This window comes from Rhineura floridana, chromosome 20 (genome assembly GCF_030035675.1).
Source record: "Rhineura floridana isolate rRhiFlo1 chromosome 20, rRhiFlo1.hap2, whole genome shotgun sequence".
Taxonomy (NCBI): Eukaryota; Metazoa; Chordata; class Lepidosauria; order Squamata; family Rhineuridae; genus Rhineura; species Rhineura floridana.
The window spans coordinates 6,362,666-6,389,913 of NC_084499.1; the positions used below are offsets into that span (position 1 = coordinate 6,362,666).

The window sequence follows — 27,248 nt, forward strand, 5'->3', positions numbered from 1 at the left end:
GGGCACACGCAATATCCATTAAAACCAAAATACAACCTAAAACCAATAAAACAGTAGAAAAACCCATAGAAGCAAATGAAGGAGAGATTCGGGGGATTTGTACACATAAGTCAGGGCCCAAAGGTTCCCAGTCTGGGCAGGGTGGTTGCAATGAAGGCAGGCTAAACCCTCCCTGCCTGACGTCACTGTACTCCCAAGGGCCACTGCTGCTTGGCGGAGTATAGCTTTGCAGGCAGAAGGTCCTGCTGCGTCCAATCCTTTGCATCTTCAGGTGGGGCTGGGAATATCCTCTGTCCAAAATCCTGCCCAGCTGGAAGTAGCACAAGCCCAAAACACCGTTAAATAGATTTAACTTCTAGAGACCCTGAAGTGTGCGATGCCTGAACAGTGATGAACCTTGGAATATGTGTGCTCATATGACAGTAATTCTTCTGTAGTTTTTGTTGTTGTTGTTATGTGCCTTCAAGTCGACTACGACTTATGGCGACCCTATGAATCAGCGACCTCCAAGAGCATCTGTCATGAACTACCCTGCTCAGATCTTGTAAGTTCAGGTCTGTGGTTTCCTTTATGGAATCAATCCATCTCTTGTTTGGCCTTCCTCTTTTTCTACTTCCTTCTGTTTTTCCATGCATTATTATCTTTTCTAATGAATCATGTGTCCAAAGTATGATAACCTCAGTTTCATCATTTTAGCTTCTAGTTATAGTTCTGGTTTAATTTGTTCTAACACCCAATTATTGGTCTTTTTTCGCGGTCCATGGTATCTGCAAAGCTCTCCTCCAACACCACATTTCGAATGAGTTGATTTTTCTCTTATCCGCTTTTTTCACTTTCCAGCTTTCACATCAATACATAGAGATTGAGAATACCATGGTCTGAATGATCCTGCCTTTAGTGTTCAGTGATACATCTTTGCATTTGCTGTAGTTTTAGTTTTGTTTAAATCAGCTGTTTGATTTATATATTATTATTTGTGGGTGAGTTGTAAGCCACCCTTTGGGTTACGGTTGAAAGGCAGGATATAAATATTTTAAATAAATTAAATTAATAATATTTTTAAAAGCTGCTCTCCCCAACAACTCTTCTGTGCTTTACCAGGGACAGGTAGGTACCTGAAAATAGAGAGGCAGTTCGAGCATATGTCTAAAATTAAGTATGCACTGCCAAGCCAATATAGGTGGAGGGGGAAAATAAATGGTTTTGCATCTTTAATTTTTGTTTTAAAAAAAGAGGTGGGGTAGGGATGGGTGGCTAAGGCTTGGTTTTGCCAGGAAGAATCCACAACTCTTCTTATCCAGAATGCCCGTCTGGGGTCCCAGATGTCTGGGGCTGGCTTTGATCGTTCAGTCACTGGTGAGGAAATGTACTTTCCATAACTGGCCTTCTGTATTATGGGTTTGATGGTGTCCCGGATCTCAGTTCTGCCACTGAAAACAGATTTCCTGGTGAAATCCTGTCTCTGTGTTTTAGAAAAGCGCTTCGGCCGGCGTAACACTCAGCCAAAATGGCAGAGCCTATGGCTCTGCATGCAGAAAATAAGTAAAATTTCATTTCGGTCGCAGACCAATACATAGATATCATAAATAATCAGAACCATACAAAATACATAAATGTGCATGCAGAAAGGCCCTAAGGTTCAGTCCTCCGGCATCTCCTAGAAAACCACTGCTGGTCAGTTTAGACACTACTGAGTCAGATGAACCAACTGTCTGACTGTATAAGGCAGCATCCTGTGCTCCTGTTGAGTTCAAATTCAGAGGCATGAGGACTAGAATCTTCCTTTATGCAAAACCATGAGGACTGGAAGGTTACTTTAGTTTTAAGTCATGGCCGCAGCAGCTGGAGGAGCACACGCTTTGACTGCAAAAGGTCCCAGGTTCAGCACAGGGCAGGGCTGGGGAAGACTCCCTGCCTGGAATCCTGAGAAGCCGCTGCCTGCCCGTGCAGACAACACTGAGCGAGACGGCCCATGCCTCCGCGCGGGGAGCGGCTCGGCGTCTCAGCCCCGCCCCCTCCGGCCTTCTGGCCCCGCCCCCTTGGCCCCCAGCCCGCCTCTCCCCTCCCAAGCTTCAGTCTCCCCCGGCCCACCTCTCCGCCGCCTGCGCGCAATGGGGGCGCCCGCCGCGGCCCCCTGGCTCGCCTGCGCCCTTTGGCTCCTGCTCGGGCCCGGCTTGGGGGGCTCTTCCCCGCCCGAGGCGGACGTGGAGAGGAGGGGGAGCCCCGCCGGGTGGCAGGAGGACTGGCCCGCCGTGGTGATCGCCATCCTGGCCCGCAACTCCCAGCACGCCTTGCCCCACTTCCTGGGGGCCCTGGAGCGCCTGGACTACCCCAAGGGGCGCATCTCCCTCTGGTAAGGCCCCGCGTCGGAAGCGCCTCTGGGCGGGAGGGGGGGGCTCTGCGGGGTCCCCTCTCCCCGAAAAACTTGGGCTCGCTTTGAGACGCCCCAGAACAGGGGCGATGAGTGTGCGGGTGGGTTGTTTTGGGGGGGATCTCAGTTAATGTTGGGGTGGCATTGTATGAGTGGAGCGGTTGTGGGGTGATTTGGGGGGCCTGAGAGCGCTCGACTGCTGGGCGGGCTGTCTAGACTGGGACGCCCCCTGTGTGCATGCCCGGGGGTAGCTCCCCCCCCTTTATTTGTCTTTATGTTTTGGGTAGTCTGAGCAAAGGTGCCTTTCAGTTTGGGGCTGCGTGGAGTGAGGCTCTCCAAGGAGGGGTAGGTCCTTGCAGGCACCTGGCTGTGCCAGACATGGCTTTAGGGGTACAGATGTGTGGGTGATTTGGGGCGACACCTGAATACTTACAGGTGTCTGGCTTTGGGGTGTAGGAGTGTGTGTGTTTGTGAAAGTCTTTTTGGGGTTCCCCAACAAGAGAATGCTGAATGTTGCCAGCGCCGCTTCAACACGCCTGGACTGTTTCCTCGATTGTGTTTGCCCTTCTTCTTGAGGTGTAGTTTTGGGGCTGGGCTGGCAACAATCCCTTGAGACCCAACAAGATCTGATGGAGCGAGTTCAGCTCCTGGTGGGTAGATCGGGGTGGAGGACCTCTGCCCTCCAGATGGTGTTAGACTTTAGCTCCCGTCACGCCGGACTCATTGGCCTCGCTGGCCGGCACTGATGGCAACTGGAGGCCAGGAACATCCAGAGGGCCACAGATGTCCCCCGTTTCTGGGGTCGATCAAGGGGGAGAGCTGGAGGCAACGAGGCCCTCTTGGAGGACCTAATTTCTCGACAGATGCCGCAATGGAGGTGGGGTCGCTCAGGAAACTGTTGCCAAATGCATTCCCAAAGCTGCGGCGTGTCAGTCAGCGCTGTGGTCTCTTTAAGGCGCCCCCTCCTCTTTCAAGAGGGAACCCCCCCAGCCCACCCCATTCCTGTGACACTGGGGTGGATTACAGCCAAAAGAGGGTGTGAGATCAGTCCCTGCAAGCGGATAAGCAGAATCCCAAATGCTTCAGACTGTATCTTCCTTGGGGACGGATCCTGTCAAAATGCTAGGGCAGGGGTGGGGAACTCCAGCTCCCATCAGCCCCTGCCACTATGTCCTGTGGTCAGGGATGATGGGAGTTGTAGTCTAGCAGCAATTGGGTGGGGGCGACAGGTTCCTCGCCCCTCTGCTAGTGTGGCAAGTTTTTGAGTTACGCTGATGGAGAAGTGTGGGAACAACGCCAGCATTTTAGGATGGCAGGAATGGGAAATCTGTGGCCCTCCAGCTCTTGTGGGACTCCAGTTCCCATCACCTCCAGCCAGCATGGCCAATGGTCAGAGCTGTGAGAGGAGTTGGAGTCCAGCCACAGCTGGCAAGCCGCAGCTTTGGGAAGACTGGGGGGTCGTATGTGGGGCAGCAGATCTTGAGGGGCTGCTCTTTGCCTTCACTCGTCCTCCGGCTCAGGGGTGGGGAACATCTGTGGACGTCTGGATGTTGTTGGGACTCCAGCCCCCACCAGCCAGCCAGCATGGCCGGGGGCCAAGGATGATGGGAGATGGCGTCTGACAACATCTGGAGGGCTACAGATGTTCCCCACTCCTCTGGAATGGCATCCAAAGAGCCCTCCTTGTTGCCGTTCCTTCCCCCCCAATAATCCAGCCTTGGGGGGTTTGTCCCCCCCCATCTCAGTACTCCACAGAAACGGGAGGGATTCCCTGTCTGTCTGTTCCAAACGCATCGGTCTGAGGCATGTTTTACAGTCTTTTCGATGCGCTTGTAGGAAACCTTATTCCGGCAGCATAAATCTCTTTTCTTTTTTTTTAAGCGCTCATGAGCTTTTCCCCATCTGCTGCCTCTGTTGCAGGACTCTCATGGTGACTCAGTCCAGTTTGGGATCCTAGCTCTACCGTGCAGTGTCTGTTATATATTAGTTTCTGTTCTCCCTGCCACCGCCGTCCCCCTTTTTTTAATTAAGCAAAGTTATTTTTCCTCCAGCAATGTTTTTCGACTTGCTGCTCCTGGCCTGTTCAAAATTTGCTGGAGAGTTAGTCTGATTGGGCAGAGCGAACTCCTGCTGACAGCTGTAGTATCTGTAGGCAGAACAAGGTGGCAGCGGAGTGCAGGCCCTGATTCAGGGGTAGGTGACAACCTTGGCCAGGGGTGTGGAACCTTTTCCAGCCCGAGGGCCACGTTCCCTCGTGAGTGACCTTCTAGGGGCCACATACTAGTGGTGGGCAGGGCTGCAAAAGCAGCCAGAGCAATGGCTGTGGCCTTTGCACAATAGGAGACGCAATAGCCACCCAATAAAAATGTAAATGGACTGCCTTCAAGTCGATCACGACTTATGGTGACCCCGTAAATAGGGTTTTTGAGGTAAGCGGCATTCAGAGGGGGTTTACCATTGCCTTCCTCTGAGGCTGAGAGGCAGTGCCTGGCCCAAGGTCACCCAGCGAGCTTCATGGCTGTGTGGGGATTCCAACCGTGGTCTCCCAGGTTGTAGTCCAGCACTTTAACCACTATACCACACTGGCTGTCAGCCACCCAATAGCCAGAGGTTATTCCATCCAGCCCAGTGAGAGGTGTTATTGTAGTTCATGGGTGCATTCCAGCCTGGTGAAAGCACTCAATGAGGGAGCAGAGTAGGGTCAGTGAGTTGTGGGTCCTGGGGAGGGAACAGAGTCCTGAGGGCCGGATAGAAAGGCCTAGAGGGCCAGGTTTGGCCCGTGGACCCCAAGTCCCCTTGTTTGTTTATTTCATTATTAATTTGTCTTAGAAAAGCAGACTGTTCTTTTTGCTACATCTGGGTCGTCTCAAAGCTGCTTACAAAATAAAAACATGTAATGTACAAAATGTTGAACATGAACTAAACATCAGAGATGAAAACATCAGAGAAGCATTCATTGTGCAAAGGCTTCCTGAAATAAAGCCATCGGAAACTTAGGAACAGTGCCTGTCTGATTTCTAGGGGGAGGGAGTTCCACAGAGTTGGGCCCACTACACTGAAGGTGCAATGCCTCGTTGACATGAGTCGTGGTTCTGGTCCATGGGGGACCACTATCAGGGCTCCCCCCAGATGATCTCAGTGATCAGCTCAGGGCATACAAGGTAAGGCAGTCCTTAAGGTATCTTGGCCCTCAGTTGTTCAGGGCTTTGTACACTAGTACAAGAACCTTGATCCTGGCCGGGTAGCACATGGGAAGCCAGGGCAGGTCTTTTAACACTGGTGCCATGCGTTGGCGGTAGTCTGTTACTGACACCAGTCTAGCTGCAACATTCTGCACTAGCTGAAGCTTCTGACCAGACTGAAGGGCAGCCCCATGTAGAGCCCTTTGCAGTAATCCAGTCTTGAGGTTGCCAGTGTATGGATCCAAGGGTTAGAAGGGTTCCTGTCATGGGCTAGCTGCTCTCCACTCAACAGCTGAAACAAATAATGCAAACAGTTCATCTTCACTTGTAAAACGGGCAGCACAGATCTGGAATGACAGTGTTGCACTAACGCTAGTTTTTAAAAAAACATTGTTCATGGGAAAATGAATAACATCGCTGCCTGTTTAAGAAACAGTGTTCCTGTGAATGTCTGGTGATCAGATCCGTGCCTGCAAAGTTGTCATTTTTAATGGAAGGGATAAATCTTAGAGTAGGAGAGGGGTCTTGTAGGCCATCCAGACCAACCTCTTCCTTGTGGCAGGCAATCCAACAGATGCATCTCCAGCAGATGGCTCTCCAGTGTTGCCCTTGCAGAACTCAGGGAGGACGAGGACGATGGGGACACAACTCACATTAGCTGGCTCTGCCTGTCATTGGCTCTGGCGCCACCTACTGTTGGGCTCCCTGCCTTCGGCCCTACTAGCTGCCACTGAGCCCACCACGCCTCTAAGTACAAGAGGAAGCTGGCTTGTCAGTCAGGCCATTGGTCCATCAAGCTCAGTCCTGCCTACACTGATGGGCAGAGGCTGGTTCCCTTGTCCGGCTGCTCTTAACATTAAGAAGTTTCTCCTAATGTTCAACCGAAATCTGCCCTCTTGTAACTTAAGCTCTTTAGATCTCGTGAGCAGGGCAGCAGAGAACAACCCTTTGCCCTCCTCTGTGTGGCATCCCTTCAGGTAGTGGGAAGAGTGCTGCTATCCTGAAGAGGGTTCAGCCTGCTGTTCCCTTGGCTTCACATACTCAGTTCCTTTCCTCATGGGACCTTGCAAAGGGGTTGTCTTAGAGTGTGATGGGGTCTGGAGAGCCAATGTGGTGTAGCAGTTAGAGTGTTAGACTGGGATCTGGGAGACCAGGGTTCAAATCCCCACTAGGGCATGTCTCTTAGCCTAACCTACCTCACAGGGTCATTGTCAGGATAAAATTGGGAGGGGGAGAACTATGTTTGTAACCCTCTTTGAGGAAAGGTGGGTATAAATGTAATAATGAATAAAATTAAAATAAATCTGGCTGAACCAAGTTCAGGATGAACTAAGGCAGAAGTTCCCAAACTGTCGTCTGTGGGTGAAGCTTCATTCAGGTGGTCCATGGCATATCTGCATTAAATATTCATATTGATTTTTAATGGTATTTTTATTGCTGATTTGATTTCTGATATTGTATTTTATTGTATTGCAGTTTGAATGCTGCGGAATTTAAATTGTGATACAATATAAGAAATCAAATCAGCAATAAAAATGCCATTAAAAATCATGCTGCATCGAGCACAGCACATGACAATTGCTCAAACAGGCAGAAGAATCATTAACTGCCCTGCCAAGATTGTCAGCAATTCAGGTGGTCCATGATAGAAAGAAGTTTGGGAACTTTTAAGTCAAAACTCAGAAATCCTTTAAAAAAAAAAAAAAAAAATCCAGTCACTGCAAAGACACTAGCTGACTCTTTTATCCTTTTTCCTACTCGACTCTTGTAATCTTGGTTTATGTGTTGGGTGCTTCCACGTAGCACTTTGTTGTGGACTGGGTGTAGGTCATGCATGCAAATTTTTCACACGGTCTGCAAGACGCCGTCCTCATCGAAATTGCACCCCATATTCCCCCTGCCCCCATTTAATCCAGGCTTGCCATTTCTGCAGATTCTGGGGGTTTTTTTGCTTTTTTACTTACTGGATTTTCCATGTAAGCAGGTAATCTGTATTAAGTGGGAAAATAATGTGGGATGGCATTTCAACAGAGCTTGGAAGTAACTAGTTACAAGCAACGAATTACTTGTAATTCATTACTTTTTTGAGCAACGAGTGGGTAATTTTCCTTTACATTTTGATTGCAATAGAACTAGGAGTAATTTTACTACTTTTGTGGAGTAATTGTAACGTTTCCAGAATTACTTTTGGGCATTACTTGGGGGGGGGAGCAGGGGAAGTCTTCTGCTCCTCTGATTTGTGGATGAAAACCATGTGCCTCAAACTGGGCTTCTGTGCAGCATCGCTCTTTCCTCATGCTCTGTGGATGGGTAGCAGGCGACGAGGGAGGAGGCAGAGAGTGAGACGGGGTGGAGTGGAGAAAACAATTATTTAAAAAATGGATAGTGGTGGTGAAGAATGGAGTGGAGGGGAAAACGATCCAGAGGTCAAGAACATGGATAGAGGAGGAGAAGGAGGCCACAGCAGAATGGAGATAAAGAACTGTGGAGGTGAAAGATGACAACGTGTGTGTGTGTGTGTGTGTGTTTGCACTTGGCACACAAAGTGGCCTCCACCACCCTCTCTGGCTACTGTGCTGCATTTGCAGTATTTTAACTTTTTTGCATCTCAGGGGAAAATGTTTGCTTGAGTGAGTGTCCCTTAGTTGGTGGAAGGGCAGGGCCCGGGAGGTGGTTAAGTGAGAGAGATTATGCTGGCTTGCTGAGTCGGGGGGGTTGCACTTGGTTTGGCATGCAAAGATCTGAGTAGTGGCCTCAGCCACCCTCCCCACTTCCCTTACCAGCGGAGAGACCACCATTGTTATCTTATGAATAAAAATAATTATTCTACTACCTCTGTATGTGTTTGTTTATTTTTAATGTTGTTTTAGGCTACTTAGATGTGCAGCAGCCAAGGCCAACACCTTGTAGGCATTTTTTTTAAAAGTAACTGAAATGTAATTGTAGTGATTACTTTGGAGGCAAAGTAAAGTAATCGGTTACTTACAGAGCAATTGTAATTGTAACGGTAATTACTACTTTTTGGGGGGCATGTAACTGTAACTGTAATTCATTACTTTTAAAAAGTAATCTTCCAAGCTCTGCATTTCTTTTCTTTTTTTTCAATAATTTTTTATTCAGATTTTCATAAAACATACAAGACAAAATCATAAAACATTCAAAGACAAAAAACAAAATCAAAAATAGTTAAACAAAAAGAAAAAAAGAAAAGAAGAAAAAAAAAAACAAAAATAAAAAATAAAGAGTAAAATATTGACTTCCCATTTGTCAAAGATCAAATCAGTTATAAGTCTATAATATATAGCAATCCTGTCTCTTAAGTCATATTATAAAATCACTTTCCTCCAGTAGTTATCTTACTTAATCATCAAATCTCATAAACATTACTTTATTCTTTCCACAAAAAGTCAAAGAGAGGTTTCAATTCTTTAAGAAATATATCTATCAATTTTTTTTTCCAGATAAGCATATCGATTAATCCATCTCATTACTAATTATGATAATCTTATTGTCATAACCATAGTCAAAATAAACATTTCAATTAATCCATCACATCAGAATCTGTTAGGTTCAGTAATTTCAGTAGCCATTGTTCTATTATCTCTATTAGTTCCATTTTCCATCTTCCATCTTCAGTAGTCTTGTTAAGTCCAGTAATTTCAATATCCAATCTTCCATTATCAGTATTCCATAATAATCTTGCTGTCAAAGCCATAGTCATATAATAAGAGTCTGATGGGAATTACCTCTATCCCAAATATTTTCTTGCCATCCATTCTGAATAAGTTGCTGAAATACTGCTGTAAAATCATATCTCTGTTCTTTTTTTCAAAATACACTGGGTCATCTCTTAAAAGTTTTTCCATTGTCACATGGCTGCAGTTAATTCCATAGATTTTCTCTATATTGGGCTCCATCACATCATTCCAGTCCAGAAGATAATCCATGCCATTGATAACTTTATCTCTAGAATCTTCATTAATTTCTTCAGAGATAACATTGAGTTCCAAACAATAGATTTTATTTCTAAAGTCCATAGACTCCAAATCTTGTTCCTGTTCCACGTTTGTTCCAATCTCCGGGATCTCCTCTCTCACAGGGACCCCTATTCCAGTCTCCAGGGTCTCCTCTCTCACAGGGACCCCTATTCCAATCTCCGGGGTCTCCTCTCTCACAGGGACCCCTTCCAGGGTCACCTCTCTCACAGGGACCCTTATATCTTTAATCTCCTGCTTCATTTTACTCAATTCAATTTTCGTTATCTCAATCTCATTCATTATTCTCTGAAACATAGTTATTTCCAGATTCTCAGCCACTTTCTTAATTGCCATTTTAAAAGAAAAATATAGGAAAACCACTTCTTATTTCAGCAACAATTGGGTTAATACTCCAAACTTGGTGACATCACAGTATAAACAGAGCAGACAGCCTTATCTCTCCAATAGTTAAGTAAACAAAATGCAGTTCCCAGGATCGAAACAATTAATGGCAATCGTCAAGAAACAGATTCGTCAAAATAAAATAGACCAAAAAGAGAGTAGTCTCAAAACAGTATAATATTTTTCAAAATAAAAATCTGGAATAGAAATCCCTCTTCTGTGTGTATCTTTAGAATGCAAATCCAGGACAGCTTTTTGCAACAAAAACAGAGATAAGCTATTAATTAGTGCGTAGCAGAGAGAAGTTACGGCTCCCCAGTGAGATGTCAAAAACCGATCAATCTGGCAAATCTCTTTTAAACAGCAACAATTTAAGTCAAGTAAAAGAAAAATATAGAAAGAAGGGTGCTTGCCTGTTAGTGCGTTCTCTCTTAGAAGATAAGATGAACGTTCGCTTTAACAGATAGAGCTTGCTGTTGAAAATCCGTCCCACCTTCGTCGGCTGGACCTCGTCCCATAAATTAATGAGATCTGGTCGTCCCAACAAAAATAGGCTTTGAGGTTAATCTCTTCGTTTCTCCCTACCCGGGAGAAATTTAATCAGTCAAAAAAAAAAGAAAAAACTGACTGATATATCTGAATAAGCTTCTTTTGAGGCAGGAGCCCGTCTCAAAAGCAGGCACAGGCTAAGTCACCCTTCCCGGAAGTCCCCAAGCTCTGCATTTCGATGAGGTGTGGACTCTGGGCAGAGCTTGTATGTGTGAAAAGTACCAGCTTCCCAGTGAGCTGACCTGTGCAAATGCCTTTTCTCAGCTCCACTCTCTCTTCTGTGCATGGGCATCTGTGGGAGTGGGTGGGGAGGTGGCAACCTCCCCCCCTGTGCAACAACCATACCCCCAGCTTCCCAGCTTTCATTTTTGTAAAAAGAGTACATTGCTAGCATTTGCAGAACCTGAACTGAGCAAAGTATACAGGCGCTATTCTTCTCACTTTTTTTGTGAAGAACCACCTTGGTCCCCCGTTTTTTTCTCCTCCCCCCAAATCTTGTCTGTTCTTAATTCTGCTGATTGGGCTCTCCGCATCTAGGAACACAGGAAGCTGTATTACACTGAGTCCGACCATTGGTCCATCTCGCTCAGTGATGTTTTCTCCCTGCCTGAAACCCTGGAGATGCAGCCGGAGCTTGAACCTGCATGCAAAGCAGATGCTCTTCCCATCTGGTCCCCATTTGTCTCTTGGTGTATTCCCATTCCTGGCTTCCTGTCACATCTGATCTGATTTAAGCTGCGACTTTTTTGATTGTAAATCTCTTCACTCTTAGTCTTCTCTGTCCTCTCGTCTTTGTTTACCATCTCCTCACCTTTGATTGGCTAATGCTTTCCTCTTGATTAACAAGGGTCTGGAACAAAATCCTGTCGCAGAGTGGCAAAATTGGGAATGGAGAGACTGAGTGAGCCTTTATGTGTTTGAATCTTTGCCAAAGATGACACCTTCCTTGCAGATTAGTCACAGAGACTTTGAGCTTTATAATAAGAAATAACTACTTTATTCTGGAAGCACATACTTGATAGGAAAGAGTTCTACATCTAGCTAACTAGCTAAGTTGGAGACGCAAACACTAAGCCTAGTGTTTGCCCTCGTGCTTGGAGGAGAGGGAGAGACAAAGAGAAGATGTCTGCTCTCCTTCTCAAGAGAAAGAAGAAGGAGTAAGGAAGAAGGAGATGTGGTCAGCATCCTCTGCATATCAGTCTAGCAGGAAGGGAGAGCCAGCAGGAGATCAAAGGATAGGTATTGGCCTAGCAATCAGGAGGTCTCCTCTCTAGCTACCCTTTTTAACCCCAGGCAGCCTCAACCCACCAGTTGGAGTTGAACCACATATTCCAACCCTACCCCCTCCTCAACTCAGAGAACACTTTTTCACTGCAGAATTTACACAGAAGACTTACAGCATAGTCTTGTAAGCATAGACTTGTATCCAGTTAAGTTCTACTCAGAGTAGGTCCATTGAAATTAAATGTACTCAAATGGGCCATGTCCATTAATTCCAATGGGTGTACTCTGAGAATGTCTTAATGTTGAATACCCTACATAGTCCTTCCTAGACATTATCACTGGGACGGTAATAAATACTGTTCCCAGATTTCAGCTAATTAGCCTTTTACAGTTTTCTTGCTGTGAACAAAATTTGGGACATCCAATATTCCAAGTAATCTATCAATTTGGCCCAGCTAATGGAGAGCACTGTGATAGCAACTGTCCCGTTTGGAAAATCCATACTGTGTAGCCCAGGGTTAGGAAGCCTTTTTTGGCTCTATGGGCCAGCTCCTCGTCAGGGAGGGTCTGCCTTGCAGGCCGAATTTGATGGGTGGGGCGGGATGTGGGGAGGGAATACAAGTCTCTCGCTATAAATGTGTTCAGAGATGATGTGCTGGCAGAACCACACTATGATCAGAAGCCATTTGAGAATGAACATGTAATTTCAAAGAACTGCCTGGGGAGAGAGAGAATGTCAGTGGATAGCAATAGTGGCATCTAAATTGCAGATTTCCTAGCCAGCACTGAGAGAAGCTTGCAGTACATGAGGGGGTTGTTAGCTTTCAATTTCAAGTTGCCTTTGTTTTAACATCAAAGGCAGCTTTCTAAGCTGAACTCACACAAATGATCAACTCACATTAATTTCACTAGCTTTGGTCTGGGCACTGGACTTCTAGACCACCAATGGCAATGAAGTCTAGTTTCCAAATCGCATGAAGTATTAGTTCCGCTCTATTCAGCACTGGTTAGGCCTCATCTTGAATACTGAATCCAGTTCTGGTCTCCGCACTTCAAGAAGGATGCAGACAAACTGTTTCAGAGGAGGGCAACAAGGATGATCAGGGGACTGGAAACAAAGTCCTATGAGGAGAGACTGAAAGAACTGGGCATGTTTAGCCTGGAGAAGAAAAGACTGAGGGGAGATATGATAGCACTCTTCAAGTACATGAAAGGTTGTCACACAGAGGAGGGCTGGGATCTCTTCTCGATCGTCCCAGAGTGCAGGACACGGAATAATGGGCTCAAGTTGCAGGAAGCCAGATTTCGACTGAACATCAGGAAAAACTTCCTAACTGTTAGAGCCATACGACAGTGGAACCAATTACCTTGAGAGGAGGTGGGCTCTCCAACACTGGAGGCATTCAAGAGGCAGCTGGACAGCCATCTGTCGGGAATGCCTTGATTTGGATTCCTGCATTGAGCAGGGGGTTGGACTTGATGACCTTATAGGCCCCTTCCAACTCTACTATTCTATGATTTTAAGTTGTTCAAAGGTTGTGGGTAGTGCCGGATTTACGTACATTACAAGCTTTTTTCTTTTTTACTAAATTTCAAGATTTACATAATTGGTTAAAAAAATTAAGGAAACAGGGGAAATAGACTTTAAAAGATTATCCTGCTGATATGACAAAAATATGCTTAATGACTACACAATTGCTTGTCATGCAAAAATGGCTATAATGTAGTTTTCATACATGCTAAGAAATCAGAAGGTATTTTCATCTAAAGATACTTCATATGCAGATAGGCTTACTGCAAGCTATATGCTTTAGTTACATTATTGATTTTTAGTTGCATGCTTGCCTCTGTTCCACTATGTATGCAAATACACCATTTTATTTCTATTTTCATTGTCTTTTCTATTACAGTATGCCTTTCTTCAGTTATGCCATGGGCCCCTTAAATGTGACATAGCTTAGGGTCCCAGCAAGTGTTAATCTGGCACTGGTTGTGGGTTTGGGTCCCAATCAAAGTTTTGTTTTGGGGAAGGAGGGCCAAAGCTCAGAGGGGCAGAACGCAAGCTTTGAGTGCAGAGGGTTCCAGATTCCATCAGCCTAAAAGGAATCTTGGCTGGCAGAATTCGAAGGTACCTTAGTCTGAGACTTTGGAGCAACCTTTCCAAGCTGGATGCCTGCCAGCTGTTTTGGACTACAACTCCCATCAGCCCCAGCTAGCAGGGCCTTTGGAGGCACCAGACAAGGGATGGCTGCTTTGGAGAGTTGCTGCTAATGAGACTAGAAAATATTGGGCTAGGTGGATCTGCAGGCTGACTCGGTATAAGGCAGGTTGTGCACAGATCCCTGCTGAAGCTAAGCAGGGTCAGGTCTGGTCTGGTCAGTGCCTGGATGGGAGACCACATGTAAGCCACTTTGGGTGTCTATCATGAAAAGAACGGCAGGGTATAAATGTCATAAATAAATAAATGAGGGCTAGCCAGCATGGTGCCCTCCAGATGAGGTTGGACTACAATTCCCATCAGCCCCAGTCGGTACCAACAGCGGTCATGGATGATGGGAACTGTAGTCCCAACAACATCTGGCTGGGACTGATGGGAGTTGTAATCCAACAACATCTGGAGGGCAACTCCAAAATTTCAGACTAAGGCACTTCCTAGTCCTGCTAGCCAAGATTTCTTTTAGGTGGATTGAACTTGGAACCTTCTGCGTGTCATAGATGGGTGGGGTGGGGTGGACCATAGCTCAGTGCAGAGTGCGCGCTTTGCAAGCAGAAGGGAAAGATCTCTCCCCGAGACCAGTGGGAGCCTTTGCCAGTCAGAGTACAGTAGGGCCGCACTTTTTGGCGGCCTGCTTTTCGGCGTTCCGCTAATACGGCGGTTTTCAGTTAGAGTAAGGCCCCACTCACATGGTGCTTGTTCCGCTTTTACGGCTTTTTTCTGGCGTTGGGCGCCATTTTATTGACGGAGTTCTGCTTTCAGGCGGATTTCGCTTTTAAGCGGGGGTCTGGAACGTAACCCACCGTATGAGTGGGGCCCTACTGTAGACTATAGTCTACTATACTATAGTAATAAATAATAATAAATTTTATTTGTTGGTCGCCTATCTGTCCAGGTTAGTGGACACCCTAGGCGACTTACAATAACAAAACAGTACATAATATACAACACAATATACCAGCAAACATAATCATAGTCAATTTAAAACCAATTCCAGTTAAAACCTCATAAAAATTAATCCTCCCCAATCCCATAGGCCCGCCTGAATAGCCAGGGAGGAAGCATGCCGGAGATCAAAAGGAAGGGAATTCCAGAGGGTGGGGGCCACAACCGAGGATGCCCTCTCTCTGGTCCGCACCAGCCTAGCTGTTTTGACCGGTGGGACCGAGAGAAGGTCTTGTGAGGCTGATCTTGTCAGGTGGCATAATTGGTGATTCTGGAGGCGCTCCTTCAGATAAACTGGGCCGAAACCGTATAGGGTTTTAAAGGTCAACACCAACACCTTGAATTGGGCCCGGTAGACAACTGGTAACCAGTGAAGGTCTATTAACACTGGCGTGATATGGTCACGGCGATGGCTATGCTTGATGAGGCGCGCCGCTGCATTCTGTACCAGCTGTAACTTCCAGACCGTTTTCAGTGGTAACCCCACGTAGAGCGCATTACAGTAGTCTAAGCGAGAGGAGACCAGGGCATGTATCACCTGTGGGAGCAGATGAACAGGAAGGTAGGGTTGGAGCCTCCGTATCAGATGTAATTGATACCAAGCTGCCCGACTCACCGCTGAGACCTGAGCCTCCATGGACAGCCTGGAGTCAAGAATGACCCCGAGGCTGCGGACTTGGTCCTTCAGGGGCAATCTCACCCCATTAAGCATCAGGTCCATAATACCCAACCTTCCTCTGTCTCCCACAAGCAACACCTCGGTCTTGTTGGGATATAGTAGACTATAGTCGACAAATAGTCGATAACGTTTCTATTTAATTTAATATTTGTATATTGTATTGTTTATATTGTATCTTACTGTATTTTTATAGCTGTGTTTATTTTTCTTGTAAGCCGCCTTGAGGGCCTTTGGCCGAAAGGCGGGGTATAAATAAAATTTCATAATAATAATAATAATAGTCTTAGCCCTGGTATAAGGGAACATTTCTATGTTCTGAGATGCTTGGGGGATCCTATCTACTAATAGTGAGCACATTCTACGAGTGCCTAATATATAGCCAAAACAAGACCACCCACACGCAAGGGGGAGGTGTCAATGGTCCTGGAAGAATGCTAAGGTTTGCAGCGGTACAAATAATATTGAGGGGGGCAGGGAAACTGAGAGGGAAGGGGACTGCCAATTGAGAACTGAACATGTCCTGTGGGTGCAGAGTGTTGACTTCAGCATTTGGGAACAAAACAGACAATCTGGGGTGGGAAATGGAATGGAGTATGCTGGAAGAGAACATGGCTAGCCAGCCGGAACCCTGAATAGGAGTGTTCATATTGCAACGTTTTGTTGCAGGCTCCACTTGCACATTAACACACCCCCTGCCGCAATTTTTCTATATAAATACCTGCGTGAGAATGTCAAGACAAGTGTGTTCTGTGTTATTTCTGGACTCTAAAGGACTTACCAAATTGGCTAGTTGCAATTTCGTAAACATGGCAAGTAATTCAGCCCTCTCCCCTCCCCTTGCGCTTTTTCTTTGCTCTTTGTCAAGTTTGTTCATCACCTTTGTCTCCTGCCTGTATCCCAAGGAGTTCAGGGTAGCAAATCTTTTTCTGTTCTATACAAACCCATAATGAGCAAAGTTAAGGCAGGTTATGTGGCATCAAGCCAATGGTCTCCAATCCGTAGCAGCTCTAGTGGGCTTTTCTGCTACCATAAATTGGATGTTTTGAAAATGGCAACATGGCGTTGTCAAAACTCGGTGGACCTGGGGTGGGGAGGTTGGATGCAGCTTTGGATTGCCAGTTGCAACCCCCCCTTTTGAGTTTGCTCTCTGCTGCTTCTGTAAGTAACAGAGAAGTGGGAGAAACTGATTCCCCCCTTTGCAATTTGGATCACAGGTGTGCGACTGACCACAATGTGGACAACACGACAGAAATCCTGCATGAATGGCTTACTGCAGTGGAAAATGACTACCGGTACATTGAGTGGAGATCTGTGGATGAGCCCAGGTAAATCTGGAAGATTTATGTTGGCTGCCTTGAATTTCATAAATAACTGAGAAATGTGCACGTGCCAGAAATGAAGGAAGATTGCAATAGATTCAGATGACCAGAAACAATTGTGGAACTTCTTAGAAGGTTGATGTCAGGCAGCTGCAACTTTGTGGAGATGTGGTCAACAGGAAGATCCCTATTCAGAGGCAATGCTAGTTGTTGCAGGGACAACTTGAGGGGAACCTCCTTCATGCCCTATTTAAGAACGCAAGGGCACCGCTGGATCAGGCCAAAGGCCCTTCTAGGCCGGCAACTTGTTTCCCACAGTAGCCAACCAGACGGCCCAGTGGGAAGCCCACAAGCAGGGCACGAGTGCCATAGCCCTCTCCTGTTTATGAACCCCAGCAGCTGATATTCAGAGGTGCCCCTGATCCTGGAGGTGGTATATAGCCATCAGGGCTATTAGCCGTTTTGACAGCCCTATCCTCCATGAGTTTGTCTAATCTTTTAAAGTCATCCAAGTTGATGGCCATCAATGTCTCTTGTGGGAGCAAGTTCCATAGTTTAAGTATGCGCTGTGTGAAGAAGTGCATTCTTTGGCCTGTCCTGGATCTTCCAACATTGGATGACCCCGTGTTCCTCTCTCATAATACTAGAACTCCCCCTTCACTTTTTCCCATCCTGTGCATAATTTTACACACCATTATTGTATTCCTGTTAACCTGTCTGTGGGCTTCTTATTGGGGAATCTTGTGGCCACTGTGGGAATCAGGTTAGCTCAGCATCTTCACTTTTGGTCTTGCCCAGCAGGGCTGCTCTCATCAAGGATTAGAGAAATGCAGTGTTTATCCACAGCTCTTAAGCATGACAACTGAAAAAGGAACCCCCCACCCCTAGAGATAGTACACCTTAGAATATCAGTTGCTGTGGGTCAACCGACAGAGGAGATGTCTTACTTGCAAGGTTCTCGGATGCCCCTGATTGGCCCCTATGGAGAGCAAGATGCTGGGTTACACAAGTCTTTTGACCTTATATTGTTCCCTCTATTTCCGGAGTTTAGGCTGTGAGTGTTATTGCTCATGTAGCCAAAATGGCAGCACCCATTCACAAGAGAGAGCTGCAAACCTTGGGGTTTCCCTAAGCCTGAAGTGCAACAAATATTTTTTGGGGGGGAAGCCACCCTGACAGCCTAATGAGAACTGAGCATGGGGTGGAGGTGGGGGAAAACATTATGGGGGGAACACAAAAGGGGGGGATGTAATGGTGAACCTGGAATCCTGAACAACAATACTCCATGCAGTAACATTTTGTTGTAGTTCCCACTTGCTCTTAACCTCTAATCCTGTTTAGAGTAGATAATTTGAGTTTGTTTATCAATACCTCAGCACAGATTAACCAAAATGGAGACAATTGTCAAGAAATCAGGAGAAGGCTAGGACTGGGGAGGGCAGCTGTGAGAGAACTAGAAAAGGTCCTCAAATGCAAAGATGTATCACTGAACACCAAAGTCAAGATCATTCAGACCATGGTATTCCCAATCTCTATGTATGGATGTGAAAGTTGGACAGTGAAAAAAGAGGATAAGAGAAAAATAAATTCATTTGAAATGTGGTGTTGGAGGAGAGCTTGGTGGATACCATGGACAAATTAAACCAGAACTGTCACTAGAAGTTAAAATTATGAAACTGAGCTTATCATGCTTTGGACACATCATGAGAAGACAAGATTCACTAGAAAAGTCAATAATGCTGGGAAAAACAGAAGGGAGTAGAAAAAGAGGAAGGCCAAACAAGAGATGGATTGATTCCATCAAGGAAGCCACAGACCTGAACTTACAAGATCTGAACTGGGTGGTTTATGACAGATGCTGTTGGAGGTTGCTGATTCACAGGGTCGCCATAAGTCAAAATCGACTTGAAGGCACATAACAACAACAACATGCCCAGGGAGCTTCCCAGCTATAGAACTCTTTCATTCCACTCTAGTGAAGCATAAAATATGCTGATGCGTTTTGTGGAACTACAAAAAGAAGGACTGCCAGCCTGATGTCGGTTGATGGCAAAATGCCAGGTGGCCTTGGTGGTTGTTTATTTATTAATTCTAGAATGCTTGCATAAAATAGGCATAAAATAGTATGCAGAAGAAAGCAGGGGCTCCTCTCTCCCAACTTACCATCTTGCCTCTTGTAGCTCTTATCCTGACGAACTTGGGCCCAAACACTGGAGCGATGCACGCTTTGAGCACGTCATGAAGCTCAAACAGGAAGCTCTGATCTTTGCCCGCTCTGAGCAGGCTGATTACATTTTGGTAAGTCAGTCTGATAATTTGGAGGTGGGAAAATGACGGACTCGAGTCCCCTCAATTCTGTCCCCTAGAACACATTTTGTGTGCCTCTGGGTTCTCCTCCCCACGCACAGATGTATGTCCCACCTACCCCAACTATCATCCATCTCAGCCCTCCCGAACCTGGTGCCCTCCAGACTCTCAGTTCCCATCATCTCTGACCTTTGGCCATGCTGGCTGGGGCTGATGGGAGCTGGAGTCCAACAGCGTCTGGAGAGCACCAGGATGGGAAAGGATGCTTCACCTGATTTTATTTCCCTTCACCCCAAAGGCATCTCAAGACTTTCCCCTTCTCCCAGGCATTTTAGCATGTGTTTCTAAATTGTTTTTTTTTTTTAATTTAAATTCTTGTTTTTATTTTTTTTTAAAAAAAATATTAAATTCTGTTTTTAAATTGTTTTTTTTTATTTAAATTCTGTTTTTAAATTGTTTTTTGTGTTTTAAAATTTGTATATTTGTTTTTATTGTTTTTAATTGCTGTGAACCGCCCAGAGAGCTTTGGCTATGGGGCAGTATATAAATGTAATAAATCAATCAATAAATATCTCTGCATCCTCTTCATCACCCTCCCTCGGACCAATTCCTTTCTTGGTTTCCTTTGAGCTTATGTCTTTCTTCATACCCTCTGACCTTGCCTGTCCACAGTTCCTCCACTCTGAGAGCAGCCATTTTGAAATCTGTCAATGCCATGGTGAGAGTGTCTAACCCAGAGGGGCGATTTTTCTCTTGGAGGGATGCTGTTGTGCAGTTGTACCTGCTCGGCTCCTTCAGGGTAGGATTTACTATTCAGACTTTGCTTCTATCAACATAAGTGTGTTTTTTTAAATTTTGTCCCCAGTTCACAGACACTGACAGCATCCTGACAGATGATCAGACTCTGAAGTTCCTCATTGCACAAAACAAATCTGTTGTTGCACCCATGCTGGATTCTCAGACTTATTACTCCAACTTCTGGTGTGGGATTACTCCTCAGGTAAGCCCATTGGGTGGCGGAACTTTCCGTTTCAGAGCAGATTTGCCGAACGTATTGCAACGTGGGGAACCTGTCGCCCTCCAGCTGACTCCATCCCACATCAGCCCCAGCCAGCATGGCTAATGGTCAGGGATGATGGCAGTTGTAGTTCAGCAGCTTCCAGAGGGCCACAGGTCCTTTCAGAGCAACTCACAATAAAAGAAATTATACCAAAATGCAACAAAGTGACATTGCCAGTCCAGTCATTGAAATTGGATATGTTAAAAATCTAAAAACTAACAGGGCAACATAAAAATAAATATGACGTATATTGGGGGTTCCCAAACTGTGGTCCATGGACGACCAGTGGTCCGTTGGCTTCCTGCATGTGGTCCACGGTGGGAGCAGTGACTGTGACTGGCGGGCTCAACTCCATTATTCTTAGAGTGCAAAAGACGGAGGGAGAAAGAGGAGGGGACTTGAAAGGAGTGGAGAGGATTAGCAGCAAAGTCAGTGGGAGGCTGGTGTAGTGGTTAAGGTGTTGGACTACGACCTGGGAGACCAGGGTTCGAATCCCCACGTAGCCATGAAGCTCACTGGGTGACCTTGGGCCAGTCACTGCCTCTCAGCCTCATGAAAACCCTCTTCATAGGGTTGCCATAAGTCGGAATCGACTTGAAGGCAGTACAGACAAGACAAGAGAATTAAGAAGTTTAATCTTAGTATAAATCATTAAGTGGTCCACCAAGACCGTCAACAATTTCCAAGTGGCTGCGGGGAAAAAAGTTTGGGAGTCATTGACAAATGTCGTAAATATAGCCAGACTTCTTCATCAGATTAATAATTGTATATCCAGTACGTCACTGTGTTCTGCGAGAGTTTCTCCTTGAAATCTCTAAAGTATCAGAAGCCCACTCCACAATAATTCAGAGCTGGGCCCAGCATCGCTGTTGAGATACGTTTGCATTTTTCAGAAACAGCTGAAGACATTTTTGCTTTGCTGAGCTTTTCCAGCAGGGTAGAAAGGTCTGTGCCTCAGATGTCTATTCTGGATTCGTTTAAAACCCATTTTGATGTGTTTTTATGTAAATAGCATTGAGACTCATGTGGAAGGTGATTCATAAATTAATAAAATAGATAGATAATCAATTAAAAAGCAAATTTAAAAACCACACTGGCTACCTAAGCAGATTGAAAAAGCAATGGGTTCTAGCCAACTAAGTTCGACTGAAAGTAGACCACTGAAGTTAGTGGATCTAGGTTAGTACTACCTATTAACTTAAATGGGTTTCCTCTAAGTAGAACTTAATTGGATACAACCCCATGTCTGTAGGGCTCACCCAAAAGAATACTGGGATGGGGCCAAGCCTGTCACTTTGGGAAGTCTCATAGGTGAGTAGCCACCATCATGTAGGCCCTGCCTCCTGTTTGTGTCTGCCTGATTGTACTCACTGGCAGATCTGGGAATACGGGGTCCCCAAGCCAGGCTTCTTATGGATGGAAGTGGGCCACCAAACAGCTTGGTCCAAAACGTTCAGGGCATTCAAGGTAAAACCAGCACTTTGAATTGGGCTTGGAAACAAATCGGCAGTCATTGCAATTGATATAATATGAGAGTAATGTGCTTGAAGCACCAAGCTCCCAACCTCAGTGGGTGGTGCCACTGACCTGACCTCCTGACAGCTGAGTTGCTGCTGGCTACTGGGAAGGAGAGGGGGAGGTATGAGGTGGCAGGGAGGATTGCACAGTGTAAACCCACCAACAGGAGCACCTGTGGCTTCACTGGTGTGTTTGAACCACGCGAACCTCCTCGCCACCTCCTCCCCCTCCCTCCTAGTTAGCAGCAGCAATTCTGATGTCAGGAAGTCAGGTGAGCACCCCCCCCACTGCACCGTCTGCTACCATCCCGCCAGCATACGGACCCCTGCCTTCTGCACCAGCTGAACCATTGCACCAAGGTAGTACATTCTTGGTGTATCCCCCCCTTTCCACACCTTGTCTTCTCTGAAGCCTTGGCCCCATCTGAAATACCTGCAGGGCCTTTTCTGTTTGGGCTTCCTCTCAGTGGTTGGAATTATGGGGAAGGGCCATAGTTGAGCAGTAGAGTGTCTGCTTTGCATGCAGAAGGTCCCGAGTTCAATCCCTGATGGCTTCTCCAGGTAGGGCTGGGAGAGGCTCCTGCCTGGAACCATGGAGAGTCCCTGCCAGTCAGTGTTGACAATACTGAGCTAGATGAACCAGTGATCTGACTCGGCATAAGGCAACTTCCTTTGTTCCTATGATGCTTTTTTAATTGGATGGTAAATACTGCTTGTGACATCGCCAAGCTACATCAGGTTCTAAGCCTCTCTCGCACATACCAGGGCTACTACCGTAGGACGGCAGACTATTTCCCCACCAAGAACCGGCAGCGGGTTGGATGCTTTGCGGTCCCCATGGTCTACGCTGCCTTCTTGATTGATCTGCGGAAGAATGACACCGCCGGCTTGGCCTTTCACCCTCCCCATCCCAGCTACACATGGCCATTTGATGACATCATTGTCTTTGCATATTCCTGTCAAGCTGCAGGTGAGAGAAGGAAAAGAGAGGGTAGAGGCAAATAATCACAATTAACGTTTGTCTAGAGTTTTTGAGTATCTAAAAGTGCTTACTGTTGTTGTTGTTGTCATTGTTATTGATGATGATGATGATGATAAGGCCAAACACTCCTCTAGTCTAATGTTCCTGTACCCATCAGATGCCTCTGGGAGATCCCACAAACAGGGTTATGAAAGCAACAGCGCCAGCATTTGGTGGCATGCTGCTACTGAACATGGAGGCTCCATGTCACCACAAATTCAGCTAATTCTGATTGGGGCAAGCCAAAAAAAAAAAAAAAGGGTGAACAGCGCATGTTCTGTGTACCAAAGTGGGAAGTGTTTGGAGGAGCCTGGTGGTCTGACATGGCATTCAGTGGAGCTGGGGAATTCTAAAGCCAGGAGCCTGTGTCGATGTTTCAGGGCCCTTTTGTTTGTTGGAATTTCTTTATGCACCCTTTAGTTAAAAATAATCCAGGATGGTATACAATGGCTTATTTATCTGTCTCTTGTGCAGGAGCCCAGATGTACTTGTGTAATCAAGACCGCTTTGGATATATCAATGTCCCAGTGAAATCCCATCAGACGTTGGAGGACGAACGCATCAACTTTGTGCACCTTATCCTTGAGGCCATGGGTGGGTTTAGGTCACACGTACACATGTTCCCAACGTTGTCATTCCCCACAGAAGAAGCTTGTTGGGGAATTATTGTAGGGTAATTTTTTTTCTGGCTGGGATCCTTATAGCCTGCACTCCATGGGTTGTATCCAGTGTTAGATGTATTCAGAATAGACTCATTCCAGACCGTCACTAATTTCAAGTGGGATTCAATCACATACCAGCAAATTCATATTGTGTAATTACAGTTGACTGGGAGCTCTTGCACAATAAACCCACTCCCCCTGCCCCCAAAGGTCAGACTTTATGCAATAGGAAAAGTGATAGGGAAACACAGCAAGGAACACATCGGTTGACATTTGCTTGGATGCAACATCTAACCTCCCCACAAACAAATCAGGACGAATGCTCAATAAACAGATTGTCTGGAAGCAACCTAACTTAGGCCTATTAATATCATTGGCAGGGCCGGCTCCAAGCATGCTGGGGCCCTTGGGCATCAGCTTGCCCTGGGCCCTGGTGTGTGTGCGTGTTCGCATTTGCGCGCGCACGGCTTCACCCCCACCTACCTGTCTCCTGTCTTTTACTATTGCCATTAACCAAGATGGCAGCCGCGGTTTCCCTAAGGGGATGAAGCCTCCGCCGCCATCTTTGTTGATGGCACGCATGTGTGCTACGCGCACGCATCTCTGCCATGGGCTTCAGTACTTTAGGGAAACCACGGCCGCCATCTTCATTAAGGGCAATACTAAAAGGCAGGGGACAGGTAAGTAGGGGGCGTGGGGGGCCCCCGGATCTCTGTGGATTGCAGAGGGGTCGCTGAGGGCCCCCCTGTTACCCTGTAGCTCCAGGGGCCCTCAGGCCAGTGCCCCATCTGGCCGCCCTTTAGAACCGGCCCTGATCATTGGGTTTACTCTGAGAAGAACGTAGTTGCGTATGACCCCTAATCTTCCTCCAAGTGATCTTCTCCAGCTCAAGGGAAATCCATAGAATCATAAAGTTGGAAGGGGGGATGGCATCTTGTAGGCCCTCTGCTCCCCTCATGCTTGATGCAAAAAATCTGGAGTATCCTTAAAAGGTGGGCTGTTCACCTTCTGCTTGAAGGCTTCCCCAACGAGAGTGAGACCGAGACCATGTTTCCACCAAAACCCGAAAGCATCCAAAGGGGCAAGGTTGGCCTGAGACGTTTTGTTGCCCAATGCAAAAGACAAGACGGCACCCTCCATTGCAGGTCCAGAAGCCTGCAGTTGAACTGTATTTTAGTCCTCCTGACAATGGGACAACATCCATCACCACACCTCAAGGAAGCAAGCTAGCTTGACAGGCAGACACAGTTGTATCCACCAGCATCTTAGTACTACTGCTGCTGCCCCCTTCCCAACATTTGCCGCCTGGGGCAGCTGCCTCACTTTGCCTAATGGTAGGGCCAGCCCTGTTGAGAGTCCAGTCGGTCACTTCTCCCTCTCCATTTAAAAGTAATAGTAGCGGAAGTCCAACAGCAGCCATAATGAAAAATAACAGTTATATATTCAATTCAAGGAAGGATGGAGGGGGGGAGAACATTTTGTGTGGGGTGGTTTGGGGTTATTGGCAGAATAAATCAGCAAAATTACAGCATGTTCTTTTGGGGGGAACTTGTCAATAAGTAGGGTTTCAGAACTCCGCTCCATGCTTTGTGTCTCTGTTGCAGTGGACGGCCCCCCAATGTTCCCCTCCAGGCACATCTACCTTCCCCCCAAGCACCTGACCAAAATTGGGTTTGATGAGGTAAGCAAGAGCCTGGTGGAAATGGAGAGAATTGGAAGTGTGACGATTGCGGTGTCAAAATATTTGGATTCTCTGTACGGGGCTGGGTGGTTGCAAGGATTGGATCTCTTCTCTCCTTTCGAGGAGCCTTCATGTTGGCTTTCATGTTTCAAATGCAAGCCTCTAGTCCTCATAGCTAGGGAGGAAAGTATGGCAAGCTGTTTCAGCAGCACACGCTGGTGTCTCTTGCATGAACATAAAAGGCTGTCTGTGGCCAGCGAGTATCGCTTCTGTTTCTCTTCCCCTGGTGTTCCTGCTTCTCATTCTTGGGGCCTCCGCGGTTCATACTCTCCTGTTCTGCCGTGCTGCTAGATTTACAGTTAAATAAATTTATAAATAAACATCTGGCGTCGGCACCTGTACTTAACAGACACACATAGCTTGAATATTTTCTTCATTGCCACGAGGACTAAGAATTTGCTGCTTCTTGGTTTTTTTTGTTCTTAAAGTAATAAAAGGGTCTTTAGTTGGCAGTATCCACCGCTATCATGCTGGAGTTATCCATGTCTCATGTTCTTTGGTGCTGATGGCATTTGGCACCAGTCCCCTTGGCTCAGATGCTGTGGTGGCTGCTTAAATCCCAGCATCTCTGGTGTCCGGTCACCCTCCCATGGTTAGAGCCTAAGTTGAAGAGTGAGATTGTTTGTGCCTTTGAGGTGTCTAGTTTTGGGGGGTTGGGGTTGGGGCTGCGATTGTTGACACCTGTGAGGTGAGTGTGTGTTGGGGGGAAAGTGTGTGAGAGAGGTACACCTCTGAGGGGTGTGTGGTTGGAGTGTGTGGGTGTGAAATTGTTGACACCTGATAGGGAGAGGGTGGGTGGGTGGGTGAGAGTTGACACTTGTGAGGTTTGTCAGGGAGTGTGTGTTTGGGGGGAGGTGAGAGAGAGAGACTGACACCTCTGAGGGGTGTGTGGTTGGATGTGTGTGTGAAATTGTTGACACCTGATAGTGTGTGTGTGTGAGAGAGAGAGAGAGAGAGATTATTGACACCTCTGAGGGGTGTGTGGTTGGATGTGTGTGTGAAATTGTTGACACCTGATAGTGTGTGTGTGTGAGAGAGAGAGAGAGAGATTATTGACACCTCTGAGGGGTGTGTGGTTGGATGTGTGTGTGAAATTGTTGACACCTGATAGTGTGTGTGTGTGAGAGAGAGAGAGAGAGATTATTGACACCTCTGAGGGGTGTGTGGTTGGATGTGTGTGTGAAATTGTTGACACCTGATAGTGTGTGTGAGAGAGAGAGAGAGAGAGATTATTGACACCTCTGAAGGGTGTGTGTGTGGTTGGAGTATGTGTGTGTGAACTTGTTGACACCTTATGAGGGCGTGTGTTTGTGTGTGTGAGTGAGAGAAGGTTGACACTTGTGAGAGAGTGTGTGTTTGCTCTGCTTGTGTGTATGTATGAGAGAGAGATTGTTGACCCCTGTGAGGTGTAGTGGGAAATGTATGTTTGGGAGTGGGTGGGTGTGTATTTGTGGCTGAATGCTTGTCAGTGTAGGTTGATGGAGGTTTGGATGTGTTAGTGGGTATGGATTTTATGTGGGTATTGAGTGAGTGAAATCCTCTCTTATGGATTTGGATATCTTAAATCTGTTTAATTGTATATAACTAAATAAGATACTGTAGTTAATTATTAAATTGTATTTGATTTCCTCTGTAAACCATTTTGTGATGTTTTCTGATGAAAAGTGGTGTATATAAATATTTGAATTTAAAAAAAAATTTTTTTGCTTTCTTGTTAGGTTTTCCTCATCAACCTGGTGCGGCGTCCAGACCGTCGGCAGCGCATGCTCAGTGCCCTCTTTGAGCTGGAGATAGACCCCTTGGTGGTTGATGCTGCAGATGGAAGGTGACTGGCAGGCTCTACTTTCTTTTGGTTTTTAGCACAGGATGGGGCCATTGTAACGTACGGAACTCACTGCCACAAGGGGTGATGACAGCTGCAGCTTTCCCTGAATAAATTTGCTCCTTTGAAGCTGTAAATTTCTACTAGTTGTGATGGCTGTATAGGACCTCCAGGATCAGTGGTAGTATACAACTAAATATCAGTTGTCTGGTGAAGGGCAATAGTCTGGGTGAGATGAGGTGGGGACTTGCCCTC

At 46.4% G+C, this 27,248-nt stretch overlaps 1 protein-coding gene across 1 annotated transcript in view; it reads left to right on the forward strand.

The window, feature by feature from the left end:
• The first annotated feature begins 1,814 nt into the window (after positions 1 to 1,814).
• CERCAM (cerebral endothelial cell adhesion molecule) overlaps positions 1,815 to 27,248 on the forward strand; it is a 46,859-nt gene continuing 21,425 nt past the window's right edge. Inside the window, exons 1-8 of the mRNA XM_061604476.1 lie at positions 1,815 to 2,353; positions 16,759 to 16,869; positions 19,044 to 19,161; positions 20,036 to 20,170; positions 22,513 to 22,717; positions 23,243 to 23,362; positions 25,035 to 25,111; positions 26,890 to 26,996. Of these exons, the coding sequence (XP_061460460.1) occupies positions 1,830 to 2,353; positions 16,759 to 16,869; positions 19,044 to 19,161; positions 20,036 to 20,170; positions 22,513 to 22,717; positions 23,243 to 23,362; positions 25,035 to 25,111; positions 26,890 to 26,996 (1,397 nt within the window). The 5' untranslated portion in view covers positions 1,815 to 1,829. The remainder of the gene's footprint in view (positions 2,354 to 16,758; positions 16,870 to 19,043; positions 19,162 to 20,035; positions 20,171 to 22,512; positions 22,718 to 23,242; positions 23,363 to 25,034; positions 25,112 to 26,889; positions 26,997 to 27,248) is intronic.